This window comes from Gavialis gangeticus, unplaced genomic scaffold (assembly GCF_001723915.1).
Source record: "Gavialis gangeticus isolate Ggan-Ray unplaced genomic scaffold, GavGan_comp1, whole genome shotgun sequence".
NCBI lineage: Eukaryota > Metazoa > Chordata > Crocodylia > Gavialidae > Gavialis > Gavialis gangeticus.
The window spans coordinates 80,160,036-80,177,411 of NW_017728993.1; the positions used below are offsets into that span (position 1 = coordinate 80,160,036).

The window sequence follows — 17,376 nt, forward strand, 5'->3', positions numbered from 1 at the left end:
AAGTGCCCTTGCAGATGTGTGCTTATAGTTGACTCATCTGTTTGAACACCCAAATACAAGATTTTATGCATGCAGTGGGGCATGCTGATTTTGTTGCACAAAATTTGTGTGTGCCACTTCGAAAGTGTGGCCCTATGTATTTTTTAACTGTCTTTTAGAGGAACAATCCCTGAACTGCAGCCACAGGCAACCCTCCACTAGCCCCACCCATCCTGACTTACTTTAGATCAGGTGGCTATTTTTAATGCGAACTAACCTCCCCAAATGTCTGCACTTAGCCTAAATTGCATATTATGCTATTGAAAAAAGAACTTAATTAGTGGCTTATGAATACTAGCTTGTTTCCCAATTTAAGACAAAAAGCCATTCTTAAAATTCTACATAAGTGTCTATTATGCTGTCAGAAAACCATGACACTACATTGGATCTCTGAGATTAACTAAAGCATCTTTGCCTAAACAGTATTTTCTCCTTTCAAAGAAAATTAATTGTAGAATCTCCTGCTCTTGTGAGGACTCAGTTTCTTCAAATCCAAAAAGTGTTGTGTAGCCAAACAAAATCAACAGAGTAATACAAAAGTAGTATGCACTGCAGTTCTGCTCTTATCTGTAGACCACAGTAATAATATAATCAGCTAATCTAATATTTTAACAAAGTTCATAAAAGTTTTCCATATAATAATTAAATGCAAATACAGTCCTCATCCCAAAGACCAAAAGAATGCCTTTAAGCTAGTATTTATAACAAGAACTGTTCGACTGAGCTCTCTTGTAAATTTTATCATACCTGAGGCAGTTTTCCTCATTCGATTAGCTGGAAAGCTGAATTTATCCTGAGGCAAACCAGACATCTAGTATAGGCTAAATTCAACAACTGGAGCTTAAATTTAGCTTAATATATCCCCACTTGGATCTGCCTGTTTAATTCTCTTTCATATGATAACGCTGGTTTATTCATAGTCTGGACTTGCCACCTGAACAAACTGAACCTCATATCTTATTCTAATAGAATAAGAAAACTTTGCAAAAACTACAAAAGTTCCTGAATGAAAATCAAATGCAAACTTAGGACTTAAAATGTTTTGTAAACTGACTTACAAGGTTAGCATAGAGAGATTTTCCCCTCAGGAACACTGCTTTTTATGATCATGCATTTTTGATATTCTGTAGAGACAGATGGGCTTTATAAAAGGATACAGCCTGGTACTCAAGAGGGTTTCAGAAATGTCTATAGGCTATTTTCTCAGAAAATATTTGTATTGTTTCTTATTAGGTCATATTCATCTCTGGAGTCATTCCATTGACTTTGAGTGAAACTATGTCTGCAATTTACCTGGTCCATTATTCTGATTTTAATCAGTATATAATTAGTATCGGAGAAGCAGTTAATATTACAACTTCCCTTCCTTCTCCTCTTTCTCTGTTCCAAATATTCAATATCTTCCCAGTCACCTATTGTGTATTTCTTCCTCCTCTCCACATTTTATTAGAGTTTGTTTCATCACTAGCAAAATACTTTGTAACATCTTATTTACCTCAGTTTATAACATCAGCTCTTTTAAGAGATGTCCACATCTCTAGGAATTTAATAAATAATTACACTTATTTAAATTATTCATAATCTACATATTACAGACATTACATGTTGACAGATCACTTCCCTGGAACAACCGCTATTTCAGTCAACAACTCTAGATCACTGAGGATGTGAGGGAAGAATTTTACAAATTATACTTCAAGGATGAGTTACAGGTGCAATTTGAGCTTAGAAAAGTGCCACCTGTTCTTACTTTGTTAGCTTTTCATTAAAAATACCATTTTTTTTCCCACATGATCCTTTTCTTCTAAAATACCTGCTTGTGGTTACAAGCTGAAGAGGTCAGGACAGATCTGTAAACACAGAAATATTTGGCAGCTTGCTACTGCAGTGACAGCTATTGGGTGCAGCATAGGAATGTAACTGGGCTACCAGGGCAGCTACCATAAACAGAGGCAGCAATCACAATCACGCAGCTGCAGCAAAAACCCCTTTTTTCCCCTTCCCACTCCTGTTGGTGCACAAGATGGTTGCCCTTGTTGCCCCCACCCTAGTTATACCACTGGTTATTAGGCAAATTAAAGCATTATTTTGCTTAACAAACAAACATTTGTTCTATTTGCTAAGCTAAATATTTCCAGGAAAGATAGATACTGCTTTCCAATATTAATAACAATTAATTATATATTAATATTATAATAGTAATATATTATATTAATATAGCATTAATACTATATTCATCTTTACAATATTAATATTTATATTAATGCAATCTTAATAATAATAATTAATATTATTAATACAGTGGATAGTAAAATGGGTTCTAATCCGTGTTCTGTCAGACTCCCTGCTGCACACATGTTCCAGTATGTTCTAGTACAGGGGTTGTCAACTGGGGGTTCGCATACCCCTAGGGGTACTTAGAAAGGTCATGGGGGAATGTGCAGCAGGCAAGGATGGAACACACCTGGGGTGCAGCAGCAGCATCTCCCCCACCACATTCCTACACTTTGCCTCTTACCTGGGGAAAGGGGATGGGCACTGCTGCTCTCAAAACAGAGGGTCTGAATGGTGGGGGAGAGTGTGTTTCTGTGCCCGCTCCCAGGAGCAGGCCCAGGAGGTGGGGGGCGAGGTCAGCTGCACCCCTTTGTGGCCACACAGGATCCGCCTACCACAATACAGATGGGGGAAAGGGGAGGGTGCATGCAGCAGCCGCCACCACCACTGCAGCCCCGCGCCACTTTCCCACAGTTGGTTACATGTGTGGCTCCACACAACCAACCATGGGAAAGTGAGGCACAGCAGTGGCAGTGGTGGCACAGGGCAGTGGGCGGCGGCAGCAGCAGCGGCATGGGGTGGTAGGTGGCAGTAGTGGCCACCATATGCGAGACTGTCCCACATGCCCAGTCAGCCGGGTGGCACCTATGCGGCCTGCACATGAGTGTCTCTGTCCTCACCCCCCCACACACCCTGCTCCTGGAAGTAGGCACAGAAACACCCCACCCCCTGCAATTTAGACCCTCTGCACCTCACTGCCACTGCTTGCTTCGAGAGCAGCGCAATGGCCAGGTGTGTCCTGTTGTTGGGCGAACAGCAGCCCAGCCGTGAGCTGCCCAGCAGCAAGATGCACCTGGCGCACCTGGCTTCAAGTCACTCTCAAAGCTGCAGCAGTGAGGCGCAGAGACAGAGCAGAGCCCAGCCTGCCCTTGACCCATGCACAGATCGGGGGACACATGCCCCCCCTTAGCTCCCCCATGGTGCATGCAATGGTAGGAGCCCCCCCAATGCCCTATGCCGCTGGATGCACCGTCAGGTTCCAACTGTCCCATGGCCCAGCCCAGGCCTCATTCACTCCTGCCCCTGCCCTACTCCTCCATTTACTGTGGGGGTCTGAATCTGGCCAGCCCCACCCCTTTCCCTCTCCCCCACCCCTTCCCCAGCTTCCCCAAAAGCCACATGATGCCATGTGCCTGCTGCCACTGGACGGGCAGGGGACAGAAACATACACATATGCAGACACACACACACACACACACACACACACACACACACACTCTTACATGCTGCGGGGGGGGGTGTCTGTGCGTCTGTCTGTCTGTCTGTCTGGTGGCAGCAGGCATGCAGCTCTTAGGCAGCGGCATTGCGGTGCACAGTCCAGCCTGCAGCAGCAGCTGCCTCTTCCCCACCCACAGAACTGGGGGGCATGTGCTCCCTGGGCCTCCACCAGGGTGCATGCGGCAGCGGGAGCCACTCCCCCTCCCCATACCCCCACACAAGTTGCTCTGTCAGCTCCGTCCCACACTCCACCCTAGCTGTGCAGGCCCTGCCCCAGCCTCAACTCCATCCCCAGCCTCACTCCTTCCCTCACTGTGGGGGCCTTGATCTGCTTCCTTCCCACCCCTTAAAAACAAAAATATATATATATAAAGGGGTACATGAACTGCTACTTTGAGGCAGGAGTACCCTTGTTAAAAAATGTTGAAAACCCCTGTTCTAGAAAACAAGATGGAGCATAACTCTGGTACCTAGTGGTTAGGGTACTCACCTGGATACTCACCTCCCAGTACACCTGGGATATGTACTCCCATAATATGGCCCAAAGCACTTTACTTGGCTACAAAATAAGTTTGTATACAACTCTAGCCATACTATTGTAGTTTCCTGTAACTTTTTACTATAGATGGTAAATGGACTTAATTTATTCATACTTAAATACAGACTGTTAATATCAGTGGCTGACTTTCCATTTACTTCAGCTTGCTTTGGCTTGGAACCTAGGCATGGCTCTACTTTTAAAAAAGGATTAGTGAATATGCCCTTTATGAAGGTCTATTTTTATTGTATTTCAATTATTTCAATGCAAAGGTGCTCCATTTAAAAGTTCTAAAAGTACATTTCTGGTGTATTTTTGTTTTCCTTTCTACTGCCAGCCCTGTAAAACCAACCTGGGACATGGAGGTCAGGCTGTAATAGAAAGTATAGCCTCTAGTAATAATTATGTAAGTAATAACTAAATATTTCCTGTAGTCATATTTATTCCAGAATAGGGGTGTCAAACTCACCCTTTGCCCTGGGCCAAGTTCATATCACAGGGTTCTTTCAGACTAGAACCAGCCCAGGCCACAGCAAAATAGTCACAGCAGCAGTGGAGAACTTGGCAGCAAAGGCAGCAGTTTACATGGCAGTAGCAGCAATGGAGCATGTGATGGTAGCAACAACCATGCAGTGGTGCCTCCAGCCCCTGGTGCACGCCCTGTGCTGCACCTGGAGCTGGAACTGCGTCATTCCCTGTACCACACTGGCAGCTCCAGATCTGGGTTCGCCATAGGGGGACGTGATGGGTGCTGGAGCTGCCACTGCATGCTCTGCTGCTGCCACCACCGCCACCATGTGCTCTGTTGCCACCACCGTCGCTACCACCACATGCTCCATAACTACCACTGTGTGCTACGCCACTGCTGCCATCACTGCCACCACATGTTCTGCTGCCTCTGCCAACATATGCTCCCAACTTCCAGTGTCCAACTGGTAAACTGACAGGCTGGATGGAGCAATTGTGCAGCCCAGATCCTGCCCACAGACCATGAGCCCGACACCCCTGTTCTATAGGTAAATTAGCTCCCCTCATATTTAATAAGGTGGCACAAGAAAAAGCAATAGGAATTTAGAAAATAATTCTGAAATTGCACAAGAATCCAGCTTACTTCCTTCAGCTCCATTTTCTCTGCAAATCTAATGGAAGTGAAAAGCTGGTATTTTAATAATAAAAGTAACCAACTAGGACTTGAATATATAAATGTTTATTAAGCCACATTTCAGTCTGTTATAGATGGATATTCCATTTGTTTCAAACCAACTCACAACTCAAATGAAAACACATTTTATTTACATTTCATAATAATTATTTACTTACTTTCAAGCATCTTCCCTTGTAAAAAAAGCTGTAAAATAATGCATTCTTACTCAATAGATCTGCTCCATACATATGAAAGAAGTGGAAGATCCATCTCTGATGGAAGGACTGAAATGTGGGTTGGATATATAATCCCAAAATCCCCAACCTAACGAACTGGATTGAATACTGGATTGAAAAAAATGTGTACCATTGTCTAACCTGTTATTTATGCATGAATGAAAAGCACTGAGGCGTCACAGTAGAAAAGTTTAATCAAGCATTCCAAAATAACATATCTATCACTTAATTCTAAATTCAGCAGAACACGAACATTACCTTGTGGTCCAAACAGTCCAAGATTGAAAATATACTGCTATGTTGGGTCGTAAAAATAGCAGTCTGTAGCTATACCTGGAGCAGTGATCTCAACCAGGGTGGCGGGGTGCTGGGGGTGTCACCAGACTCTTTGAAGGGTGCTATAAAGTATGAAGAGATAGACAGATAAATTAAGCAAATGAGCAGAAGGCTCAGGCTTGCTTCTGCCTGGATGAATCCCCACCCCCATTGCCCATACTTTCTGCACTGTAATATATTAATTCGGTTTTTTTAATTGGGTGCCACTCAACTCACAAAAGTTACGGAGTCCAATGAAGGGTGTCTTGCGTCCAGTGAAGAGTGCCTTGAGTCCAAAAAGGTTGAGAACCACTGATCTAGAGATATAGCAGTCTCTAGCCATATTCTAGAGATCAGGAAATCATTCTAAGCACTGCACTCAGATTTGTACTTCGAAAGAAGGCTGGTTCCCAGTTATCTTTTTAACATTTTTTTCTATAGCATCATCTGGTAAGCTTGTGAAACACTTTTTAAATTATTAAAATATGGTATGCCCCATGTAATAATAATTTCCCACAAATGTCAGGCAAATGCTATTGGGCCTGATCCTGTTTCAGTTGAATTAAGTGGGAGTTTTGCTGCTACGGAACAGTCTATATTGACAGGTTTTTGCTCCACTATACGAGCTCAGACATAAAATAGTATTCATCTATCTTGAAGGCAATTGTGTTATACTAAACAGCTTTTGCATCTGTAAATAGAGGAGAATTGTGGGAGACTCTCAAATATTGGCAATTTATAAATCATTTACTCTTGTCCTGAAAACTTTTTCTAGAGAGAGTCAGTGTTAAAGTCTTTATTTCAAATTGTGCAGCTTCCTGTGAGTTTGAGAGGCTAAAAGAAAGGAGACAAAGAAACAATGGAAACCTTTGGAACATCTGAAAAAAGGAACCAATTATTACAGGTTCTCATCTCAAACATGCATATTCCTATGCCTTTGAAATCTTCTGAAAAATTATCTTAAATTTTTTTTAGAATATTAGCATTTGGAGGCAGGAGGGATGTAGTGATTGAATAAATGATCAGTGTCATAGAAAGCCCCAGTTGAAAACTTAACTGGTGAAAACTCTCTGCTTATAGCTAGAGAAGTGACCAGACAGGTGATGAGTTCTTATCTCCCAATGTTCCACTGTAGGTAGGATGCTAAGCATTCTGCACAAACTGGTAATTATTCAAGGCTTGTATATTCATTAGATCTAGTCAAGCAGTTTCCATAGAAATTCATTTCTGAAAAAAAAGTAAAAAATTCCTCTCTCCATTTGCTCCATTTTTCTCCCACTTTTAACATTACTTCTCATTATCAGGTATGGGAGGTTTGCAAGAATGGTACCTGAAGGTTGAAGAAGCATAGGTTACCATGATTATGTCCCTCTCCCTCAAAAAAGAGTGCAGTCCCCTAACCAGCCTCATAGATGAAAATTGTAATAATGATATGTGTGTCTAGGATCAACAAGGAGTTTACAAGGAGGCTGAGGTCTGGCCATTTTGACAGTCTGCAGGCTGACTCTGTCTAGCATGAATGGCAATATGATGCTAGCCAGTTCTGCAAAGGGAATAACTCTTCTGTCTTGCTGAGTTTTAGCTTCAGCCCACTTTTTCTCAAAAAAATAGGACCACAACCATCTCAGTACAGTGTCTCTTAAATGGATCAACAGAAGCTAATAGACAGCGGTGAATAAAACAATGTATATATGTCAGTGTGGGCACATCTACACATCGCCCTACAGCTACGTAGCAATGCGCTACTTTGCCGTACAACACACTACAGCGATGTAGCGATCACGTGTGTTTTCGTGTAATCACCTGCTACATCTCTGTACTGGCACACTCCCCAGGTATAATGTACCACGACAGTGACATAACAGAAAAATCTACCCATGCACTGCATGCACAGCGCAGTAACCACCTGTACTGTGCCATGCTTTAGTACTTCTAAAACGAAGTACTAAAGGATGGCGCCACAGCAACATTGCCTTAGGGCAATTTGTAGACGTGCCCTGAGAGTATGAATGTCTGTCCTCTGCCCCTAGCTAAGAGAAGACAATCCACCAGGGTAACCAAAACCATTTTTGGTGCTACTTCTGATTTAAAGCCTTAGTAGAATAGATCCAGAATATTAGTATGATTCAGGTGCTGTCAGAAACGGTTCTTTGTCTTAAGTATCAGGCTACCGCATGTTTTGTGAAAGGTGGAAGTTTCGGTTTTCTAAAGGTGAATTAATTTTTCCAATAATTTAGAGGTTTAATTCTCAGGTCTGTCTCAGAGTAGCATGTGATGGTTTTAATTCTTGTAGTGATATCTACTGATACCATAGTCAAAAGCTTTGGTCAAAAGGCCAGAAAGGAGGAATGAGGAGTTTTGTAAATAAGCCTGTTCATCTGTTCATGTGATCTTGATAGGACTATTAAAAACAAATATGCAATAAAAATAAATTAATTTTCTTTGAAAAGTATTTACACAGCTCCTGAACAGCTATGATTTTTCAAAGTTAAATCTCTCATTCTCTTTCATTTTCCTTTTAAAAATTCCCAAAGCAATGAGAGCTCTCTATAGATTAATACAGAGCCAAATTTCAGTATTTCATGTTTTGAATATGAGGGAGAGAAAATCTCTCTGAAACCTAAATATTTCTGATTTTTCCCCTCTAAAGGCCAGACCCATTTTTAGGAGGATATGCAAAAGCATTCTCTTCACGCTGAATCTTGCATTGAAATTTTCAGCTTAGAGCACAGTTTTATAGCAATGTTATAAACTCCAGGAAATTGGGGGTTTTCTGGGAATAGTAACAGACCTTTACTTTGACTGTAGAGCAGATAGCAGCACTACTATAATAAATTGTTGGCTTCATTTTTACAAGTAAACTATAGAGAACACAAATTCTATGTTTGACAGAAAAGCTATTGCTAGTTCTTGTAAATCATATAATATATTCCAGAAGACCTAAGGGTTTACTCTCCAATAAGGATGGAAAAAGATGTGTGCCCCACTGTGAGCTCACAGTAAGGCTGTTTCATGTAAAAAGTTGGTAATTAGTCCCTGAGTGAATAAAGTAGAAGAGATAAGAGACTGGTACTTACTGTAGCAATACAAAATGCTTTCTCTGGCTGCTAAAATTTAAAGGGTGTGTGGGTGAAAAGGGGGCTATTCCTGCTCATTTAATTTTACAAATCTTTAAAACTTGGAAGCAGATTTCTTACACTAAACTTAAACACATGTACTTTAATTTATCACTAAGAGCTACAAAAATTGACATGTAAAGTGCAAAAAGCAGAAGGAGTTAAATAATATTATAAAAGGCATGAAAGACTGTATTATTATATGTACCAGGTAGATTTCATCCCAGTGTATACCACTGACTTCTCTGGAGTTATACCAGCAGTTACTGATGTTTCATCTACATAAGCAATTATTTTCATGCAGTCTTTAATCAAAAAAATTAATTATTTTGATAACTGAATCAGTTTATTTTACCCAGAGGTACAACCACAAACAGTAATAAAGGATAAAATTAAAATCTGGAATAAAATAAATAAATAATCATCATAGAATATAACTTGAATACATGTATAACTATCACAAATGCATCAGTATCAAGAATCAGTAATATACAAGTGCCATAGTCTCTTTTGCTTCAGCTTGCAAATCTTAGTAAGATTGAATAGTTTAAAATTACTTTGTAGCTCTACATTTTTAGCCCTACCATATATTATAATGTCTAATGCATTTTGTGTTTCCCCTTCACTATTACTCATCCTTGGCAGAGATGGCCTTCTGGCCAAAGCCCTTTGATGTCCTTGACTGCTTCTTAAAAAAGAACTTTGCATTGTTACTGTAACTACCTTTAAGTAATATCATATTTTAGACAAAAGCAAATGTTGTACCAAATGAGAGCATTCAGCATCCCAAATAGCCCAAATCATACATTGCCAATAAAACTTGAAGCCTTATAATTATCTGCCTAGTTTTTCTGAATTTGCTTTGCTACATAATTTATTATCTGTGTATCTGAGCCCAGGGAGTTTTGCTGAGGGGCACACACCAAGACCACAAATATTGCCAATACTTTATGAATGAAGAATATCCTCACTCAAGACTACTCATCCAGCAATCCGGCCATCCACACACTTCTGATTGCAGTACCTGGGAATTCTGCACACAAGAGAACTGGGGAATCATGGTCCAAATCATAATAATTTGGAGCTATGAGTAATTTGATTCAGAATAGCAACATTCACAGTATTTCAATTCATTTTGTATATGAAAGTCTGTTTGCAAACATATGATCCTCACTGCAGTTATCAGGAACCCATCTTGACCAGTATTAAGAAACGTATTCTCATGGCTTAGGCAGATGACACACACAGTTACATGAATATAAAAGGAAACAAACATGTGACAGATAATTATACACCAGTCTAACTTACTTGAATCCAGGCAAAAATCACAAGTAAAACTACACTAGTGTAAGTTTCACAGACGTAAGCAGCGTGTGTAAATAGCAATGCTGGAGCACCCGTTCACTTTATGCAGATAAGCTATTACCTACATTCCCAGCTGTAACATCATCTATTGCAATAGATACCCTTGGTTATTGGTTGTCTGTTTATTCAGTTCCCAGCACAGTCTACACTGGCTGTACAAAAGTGATATAAATTACACCAGTGTAAATATATATATTGTACATCAAGGCCCACAGCTTGGATATGATGTGGCATCACAGATACAAAGTTGGCATTGAAATGTAACATTCATTTAACATTTAACATTCATTGCTGTTGTTTATGTGCATTACTATAGTGCTTGCCACTGTCTTGAGTGTTTAAAGGACTGCTCACTGAGATAAGATCACCAAGGGAGAGATTTCATCTCACACCTAGGCACCCGCCCTGGAAGCAGATCAAACGGCTGAACTTGCACAGTTCCACAGTTGTAATGAACATCATACACAAGTATAACGTGGGGGAAGGGAGGGAAAGGAGAGGGAAGGGAGTGAGGAAAATGTGGCCTAGCTGATTTAAATATAATAAAGGCACATCTGAGGGCAGAATATGTCTCTGTAGAGCACACAGTTTGCCTCCATATCTTTAAATAAACATACAAAATATATATTGTGAGATATTGGTTTTTCCTAGGCTCTGTGAGGAAATACGAAGTTTTTGTGATGCTCCCCTTGAAACTGTATGTAGTAGTGTCTAGAAACACAGAGCAAAAGTTAGAATTAATCTTTTATTTCAAGATATTACATTAATTTAACTTAAAATCTCAGCCTGATCAAAAACCCACTGAAGTCGATACTAACTTCAGTGGGTTTTGGATCAGATCCATAGCATCTCAAACCAGCCACTCTTTTAAACGAATTTTGTAAAAGGTTTTCAAATATCTTGCTGTTTAATTCATAGTAAAATTCTCCACAGTGGGCATGTCTACACGGGATGTTTACTGTGGAGTTGTCTATTTTGCTCCACAATAGATGTCTCGGCATCTGCAGCCCTATTAGGCTGCAGGAAGCTAATAAACTTTGCAGCAGGTTAGTATTTGTAAATATAAATCATATGGTGTTGCAGAGTTTTTTTGTGTGCAGCAGCACACGTGTAGGCACTGACCCTGCCTGCCTGCCAGCTAGCCCTGTTCCAGAGCACCCTTGTGCCCCAGCCAGCCCCTCCGCAGCATATTGAATAGGATTGGAGAAGCCCCAGGCTGGCAGGTTGACTCTCCAGGGCCCTGCCAGCCCATGAATGCTCCGATCCAGCTCAATGTGCTGTAGTTCCAGGCACATGTTCAAATGGTGCACCCAGAAGCAATGAACTCCAGCATCACATGTGCTCGAGTTTATTGCTATAAATTAATTGCATGTATAGATGTGCCCACTCCATACTAATATATATTTAAAGTTTTCTTTCTTTTGTCTGGGAAGGCTTTACATCACAACAGTGATTTAAGGGCTGTATTTCTCACTGGAAAGTAACCCATTTTAAACAACTCTGATACTTCATACCATTCACTTTCTTTACAACCTCCCAGAAATATGTTTAAACCAACAATGAAGACCTGGTTATCTGAAGATACCAGAAAACTTTGTATAATGGAAGGGTTTGCTAACTGGGGAAGCTAGCTTTGAAGTCTAGTTTCTTGAGCTTCTATCTCTGAGTAAAACAAAGTTCAAAGGCTTCACTTTGGTTATCTGACACAACCTTATATATTGGCCAGTGGCTTTAAGGCCAACCAGCAATTCAAGAGGGGGCTATGCTCCTGGTGTCTCAGGCCTTTGGCACAGAAAAAGAGCCAGGTGGTTTCCCCAAGGCCAGTTTGAGGACTTAAGGAATTCAATGCAGAAGTATAGGCTACTCCTAAATTCAGGCAGAGAAAGGATGAAACAGGCATGCACAGCAGAATTGCCTACAGGACAAAATATATCAAAGACGTAGTTATGAATATTACATTAGGCCTAAGTCTGCTGCAGACTTAGGAGTCTGAAGAAACTTAAGAGTGCTTCAGACCCTTTTGCCCAACTGGATGGGCAGAATTCTGTTCTTCTTCAACTATTTCCATAGTTGTCCTGCATATGGCAAGATTGATTACGGCTGGTTGCAGAAATGCAGATTTGCTCTATCAAAAGCACTTTCAGGAACAGGTGCAACCAGGGCTGGTCACTGGCAGATGGCCCAATTTCCATATGTATCTAAGACTATGGATAAGTTAGCAAGAGGCATACTCATTCCCATTCTTCAGAGTGGAAAATTCCATTCTCCTCCTTCCAACAATGTGATCCAGATATTCCACAGGTGGGAATTCACCAAATTCCCTGCATACTGTGCTGAAGAAACTATAGGTGATCATCCACCCTTAATTTAATCTTAATTAACACTTTTTTGTTTTGTGCTATCATTCATTTATATTGACGTTACACGAACAAATATCAAGCAAAATGGGTTCTCTGTGCAATTGTACCTTTACCAGTTTGAACTTTTGCACTAGACAGAACTCTAATTCACACTTTTGTTACTGGTAAAGGTAAGGATTACATATTTAAGACTGAACAAGCTTCAGATATATCAAAGAAAGATGCCACGAAAATACATTTTATGGAAGTAAAATAGTTTTTAAAAATTTTAATACATCATCATTTATCATCTACTTATGTATTTCTAGAGAGCTCTTTAATGCTATAGAATCGACGTAAATAATCAAATACAGTTACAGTGAACAAACTGCCAGTGTCCACCTTACCAATATGAATGGCACAGTTGTCCAGCAGCAAAGAAAACCAATGTCTCAGAATTCAAAAGCCATATTCAGGTTAAAGGCCACCATCCTTATCTTTTATTCTGCCCAAAGGACAAGGGTTTCATTTTATAAAGATCATTAGTCACTGAAATATATATTTTAGAGAATTTCTAGTAGGGAAGATTATTTTTGCAGTCACTGGAGTGTACCAGATGGTTCATTAGCATAGACTAGACAAGTCAAAGGCTTTCAAAATCATTTAGAAAATGTCAAACAGAAACAAGAACCCTGTCACTTTTTATTAGAATTAACTACATCATACCCTGGACACAGATTTCACCTTGGGTCAGAAAAATTAATACAGAATTATATGAATTGTGTAATATACTAGGTTAAAGATAGGTCTGCCTCTGGGGGCTCATTTTCTGGCAGTACATTATGGTCCTCTACTTTAGGGATCTTCAACCTTTCCTTTTGTGAGATATGAAGAGGGTTGACCTTGCTCTAACTCCATTGGAGCCTAATTGATTTGAGGTATATGAAGAATTTCAGACACACTGCTAAAGCGCTTTTGCAATCATTTTCCCAGGAAACCAGGGCAAAAGGGTTTGCTGAATATTCAACAGCATAGAAAGTATGCTTTTGTCAGGAGAAAAATGCGTCCATTAAGTGAAACACTGAGTTGGTAAATAAGAATTAAAATGCATTTAATTTTTTTTTTTTTTAATCTAGATGTCAAAAATCTTGAGAACTTCCAGCTGGTGGAAGGGGTTCAGGAACAAGTGAATGCTGCTTTGCTGGACTATACAATGTGCAACTACCCACAGCAAACAGACAAATTTGGGCAGCTTCTCCTGCGGCTACCAGAAATCCGTGCCATCAGTATGCAGGCTGAAGAATACCTCTACTACAAACACCTGAATGGGGATGTGCCATGTAATAACCTCCTCATTGAAATGCTGCATGCAAAGAGAGCATAAATTATACCCATTAGAGCTTCTGCTTTCAAGAAAAAAAATACTCTGAACTGCTCCAAGCAATGCTAATTAAAAACTTGGTTTTAAGACTTTGCAAAATGGTATAATAATCAAATACTTAATAGTAAATAAGTGATGTATCAGGGTATTTGTATTGCAAACTGTGAATCAAATGCTACATATCCCCAAAGGAATCTGTATAGGACTTTGTACCAGAGTGAAATGAGCTTATAAGTGGATACTATCACCAATGTCAACATGAAAAAGGACAGAACAAGTCTTGTATATTTAACTTTCCTGATCACCAATATGAAGATATTTAGGAACAAACTGATCTGTGTTATTAAGCTAATATAGTGGGGAATTTGAGTGCACTGAATTCCTTCATTGTATAGCAGGACTTCTAAAAGAATTCTAAAGGATGCAAGACAGCATCTCCAACATCTTTCATCCTTCCAAGGACCCAATGCCTACTTCTTCTGTGATAAATGAAGTGGCATCTATTCAACAATCTGTAATAAAGATCTGGAGTAGGCCACACACTATAGTAGCTCCACCAAATCATAAAAGCCTGGTTTTGAATGTGTGTGTCTCAGGCCTGCAAATAGCTAATATGAAGTCTGTTAATAAGTTAGCTTGACATTCTTAATATGTTCTGAGGTTTGTTTTGTCATGTGTTCATGTTGTTAAATCAGGCAGTATCCCTCTTCTGCTACTATTATATGGGATGGCTACAAAACATCAAAAATAGCAGCTCCAAAGCAAATTAGCCAGTTCAATCATGTTTCTAGTGCAGTAGCTAAAACATGGTTCTGGCATAGGAATTTCTTAGATTTTCTAGCAAGTAAGCTTGTTGAAGATAATCAGTCTTTTAGCCATCATGTTTGAAGATAGCTTCTTTAAAAACAATCTTTTCTGGGACTTCAAATTATGACATTTCTAAATAATGTAAGCCAACAACTGAAGTGTATTTAGCTATGCAAAAAAGAAGCGTAACAATATATTAGCTGACAAAAACAAGCAGCTCATTAAGAAATTATCTTTATAATTACCAAGAAAATAAAGAAAGTAAATTTGAGAGACAGGTCCTCAAGTTAACACAACTTAAAAAAAAATAAAAGTTAGGTAATTAAAATCCTTTACATGAGGAAAGAAGAGTGATACTGCCATGTCTATGTAGACCAAAGTCTGCTGCAGAACAAATATTGGAGAAGGACAAATAAGTACATCTCTATTCAAATGAAGATATCAGTATTATAACATGTAGTGCCACAGTTATGAAAGTCTTGCCTTATCTCATTATCTTAAAAGGTAACTGTGCAGGTGTGGATCAACATATGTTTAAATAAAGTGTTAATACTTTACATTTAAAAAAAAACATAGTGTTTACATTCTTTAGGTCCTGTGGGGGAAAACTGTGATAAAATTGCAAAGCAGTGATTTCCTTAATGTTGCTTTCAGATTGGTAATTACTTTACCAGTATTTAATTACTGTATGTCGTGAGACACTAAAATCAAAAGGGGAATTTCATTTCAACTTTAATTTTTTGAGATTATTAGCTGCACAATCACTTGTAGAAACTGTATAAACTCTTAATCCCTTAATTTTTTTCATGAAGATTGCTGGCTTTTGAATAGTTTATTTATATTGTATATCATAGTTTTCACTGTAGACAATTATGATGCTAATTTATTGTTCTTTAGTTTCATCTTTATATAAAATATAGCCAGAATAAAGAAGCCAAATATATGTGTTTACTGTAGCATGTCTTCAAGTTAGTGGAACATAGTTCAGGGAACATACAAGGGTCTTGACAAATTAAAATCATTCACTTGATTAAATGTCTGTAAATCTTCATAATCCTAAATGTAGTTTATTTAAATCTATTGTAAATTATGTGAGTTGTAGCTTCTTCTGTTTCATGCGAATTTAAAAAGGTGCATTCTTATCTTCAATTCTTTTCCAAGCATTGTACATTTTATACCAAAGACATCAGTTATTCCATATGTAATAGTACAAAACAGATCATTTTAATCATCTGTATTAATCAGTTCTACTGGTCTGTCCATGTGTAGGGTACAAACCTAGATTTCTGGCTCACATCACAGAACACTGCTCACTCTGTCATACTGACCAAATGTAATCTGAAAGTAGTTCATCCAAATACCGTATGCACTCAATAGGAAAGGACACATCACTTGAAAAAAACAGCAAAAATAAAAAAGATGCAAGTGGCATTTGAAGGTGGTTGTGAAGTTCTGTAGTCACATGTGTACAACATAGGTATAGTGATTTTTTCTCTACATTTCAAGTTTTGCATTCTGTACATTCACAGGTTTTATTGAAACATGATGGTGAACCTCACTGAATATTAAAAATTTTAAAAATATAAATAAAAATGTGTTGCTAACTCTATACAAAGCACTATAATCAATATAAAGGACAAGATTACTAATATAAGGATGTAAAAGAAAAGCAAAATTTTGCATATAATTTAACAGAAAGAGTTTCAAGATAGAGTATATTAGCCAGAATCTGTGGTTCCAAGAATCCCTCCAGATTGCCCAAAATTTGCAAACAAAATGCTCTTGAAGGTTAATTGTTAACCACTTTGTAACTAGACATTTCCTGATGACTGCCTTATTGATTACAGGACATATTAGTAAATGCAGACTTAATTACAAAGGTTTTAGTTTTGGCTGGTTTATTATAGTTCTGTGTTTGTAAACAGACAATCTGTAATGTTTGAATATTTGTATTACAGATGTTCTGCAGCTGCCTTGGATTTGAATCCATGCAACTTTTAAAATGTGCAGTTAGTTACTTGTTGAAGTTGAAGTTCTCTTACTGTATCAGTGAAATACATATTGTCATGTCAGTTCTTTCCAGGAGCTTCTCATCACCAATGGATTTTTTTTTTTCAGTATTTCAATAAATATTGATATGCCCATCCTGATTATTTTAAACTTCTTTTTATGATAATTTCACTGCATTAGAAACATCCTGAAGCAGAAAACATTACTAAAGGAGGCAGCAGTAGAAAACACAGAAAATGAGATCACCAAAAAAAATCTAGTAGAGACAGGAATGTAAATTTAGATGTGTACAACCCTACCTTTAGGATCCCAGGTAGGACAATGAGCACAGTACAGAACATGGGTGGCCAAACAATAGCTCCCAGTGGCTTAAAATAATGGCAGAAGAAAGAATAATAGGGGGGGGGAGTGTTTTTATTTTTCTGTGTATTTCTTATTTTGTATGTTTTTACTTTATACAGTTCCAATTTATTATTTATTTGAAGCTGTCATCAAATGATAATTGTTTAAGCTGTTCACAGTGCACAAACTATT

The 17,376-nt window shown here is 38.8% G+C and overlaps 1 protein-coding gene across 1 annotated transcript in view; it reads left to right on the forward strand.

Annotated features, from left to right (window-relative positions):
• Nucleotides 1–16,982, forward strand: part of NR5A2 (nuclear receptor subfamily 5 group A member 2) — a 119,219-nt gene extending 102,237 nt beyond the window's left edge. Inside the window, exon 7 of the mRNA XM_019502053.1 lies at nucleotides 13,781–16,982. Within this exon, the coding sequence (XP_019357598.1) occupies nucleotides 13,781–14,028 (248 nt within the window). The 3' untranslated portion in view covers nucleotides 14,029–16,982. The remainder of the gene's footprint in view (nucleotides 1–13,780) is intronic.
• The last annotated feature ends 394 nt before the right edge of the window (nucleotides 16,983–17,376 follow it).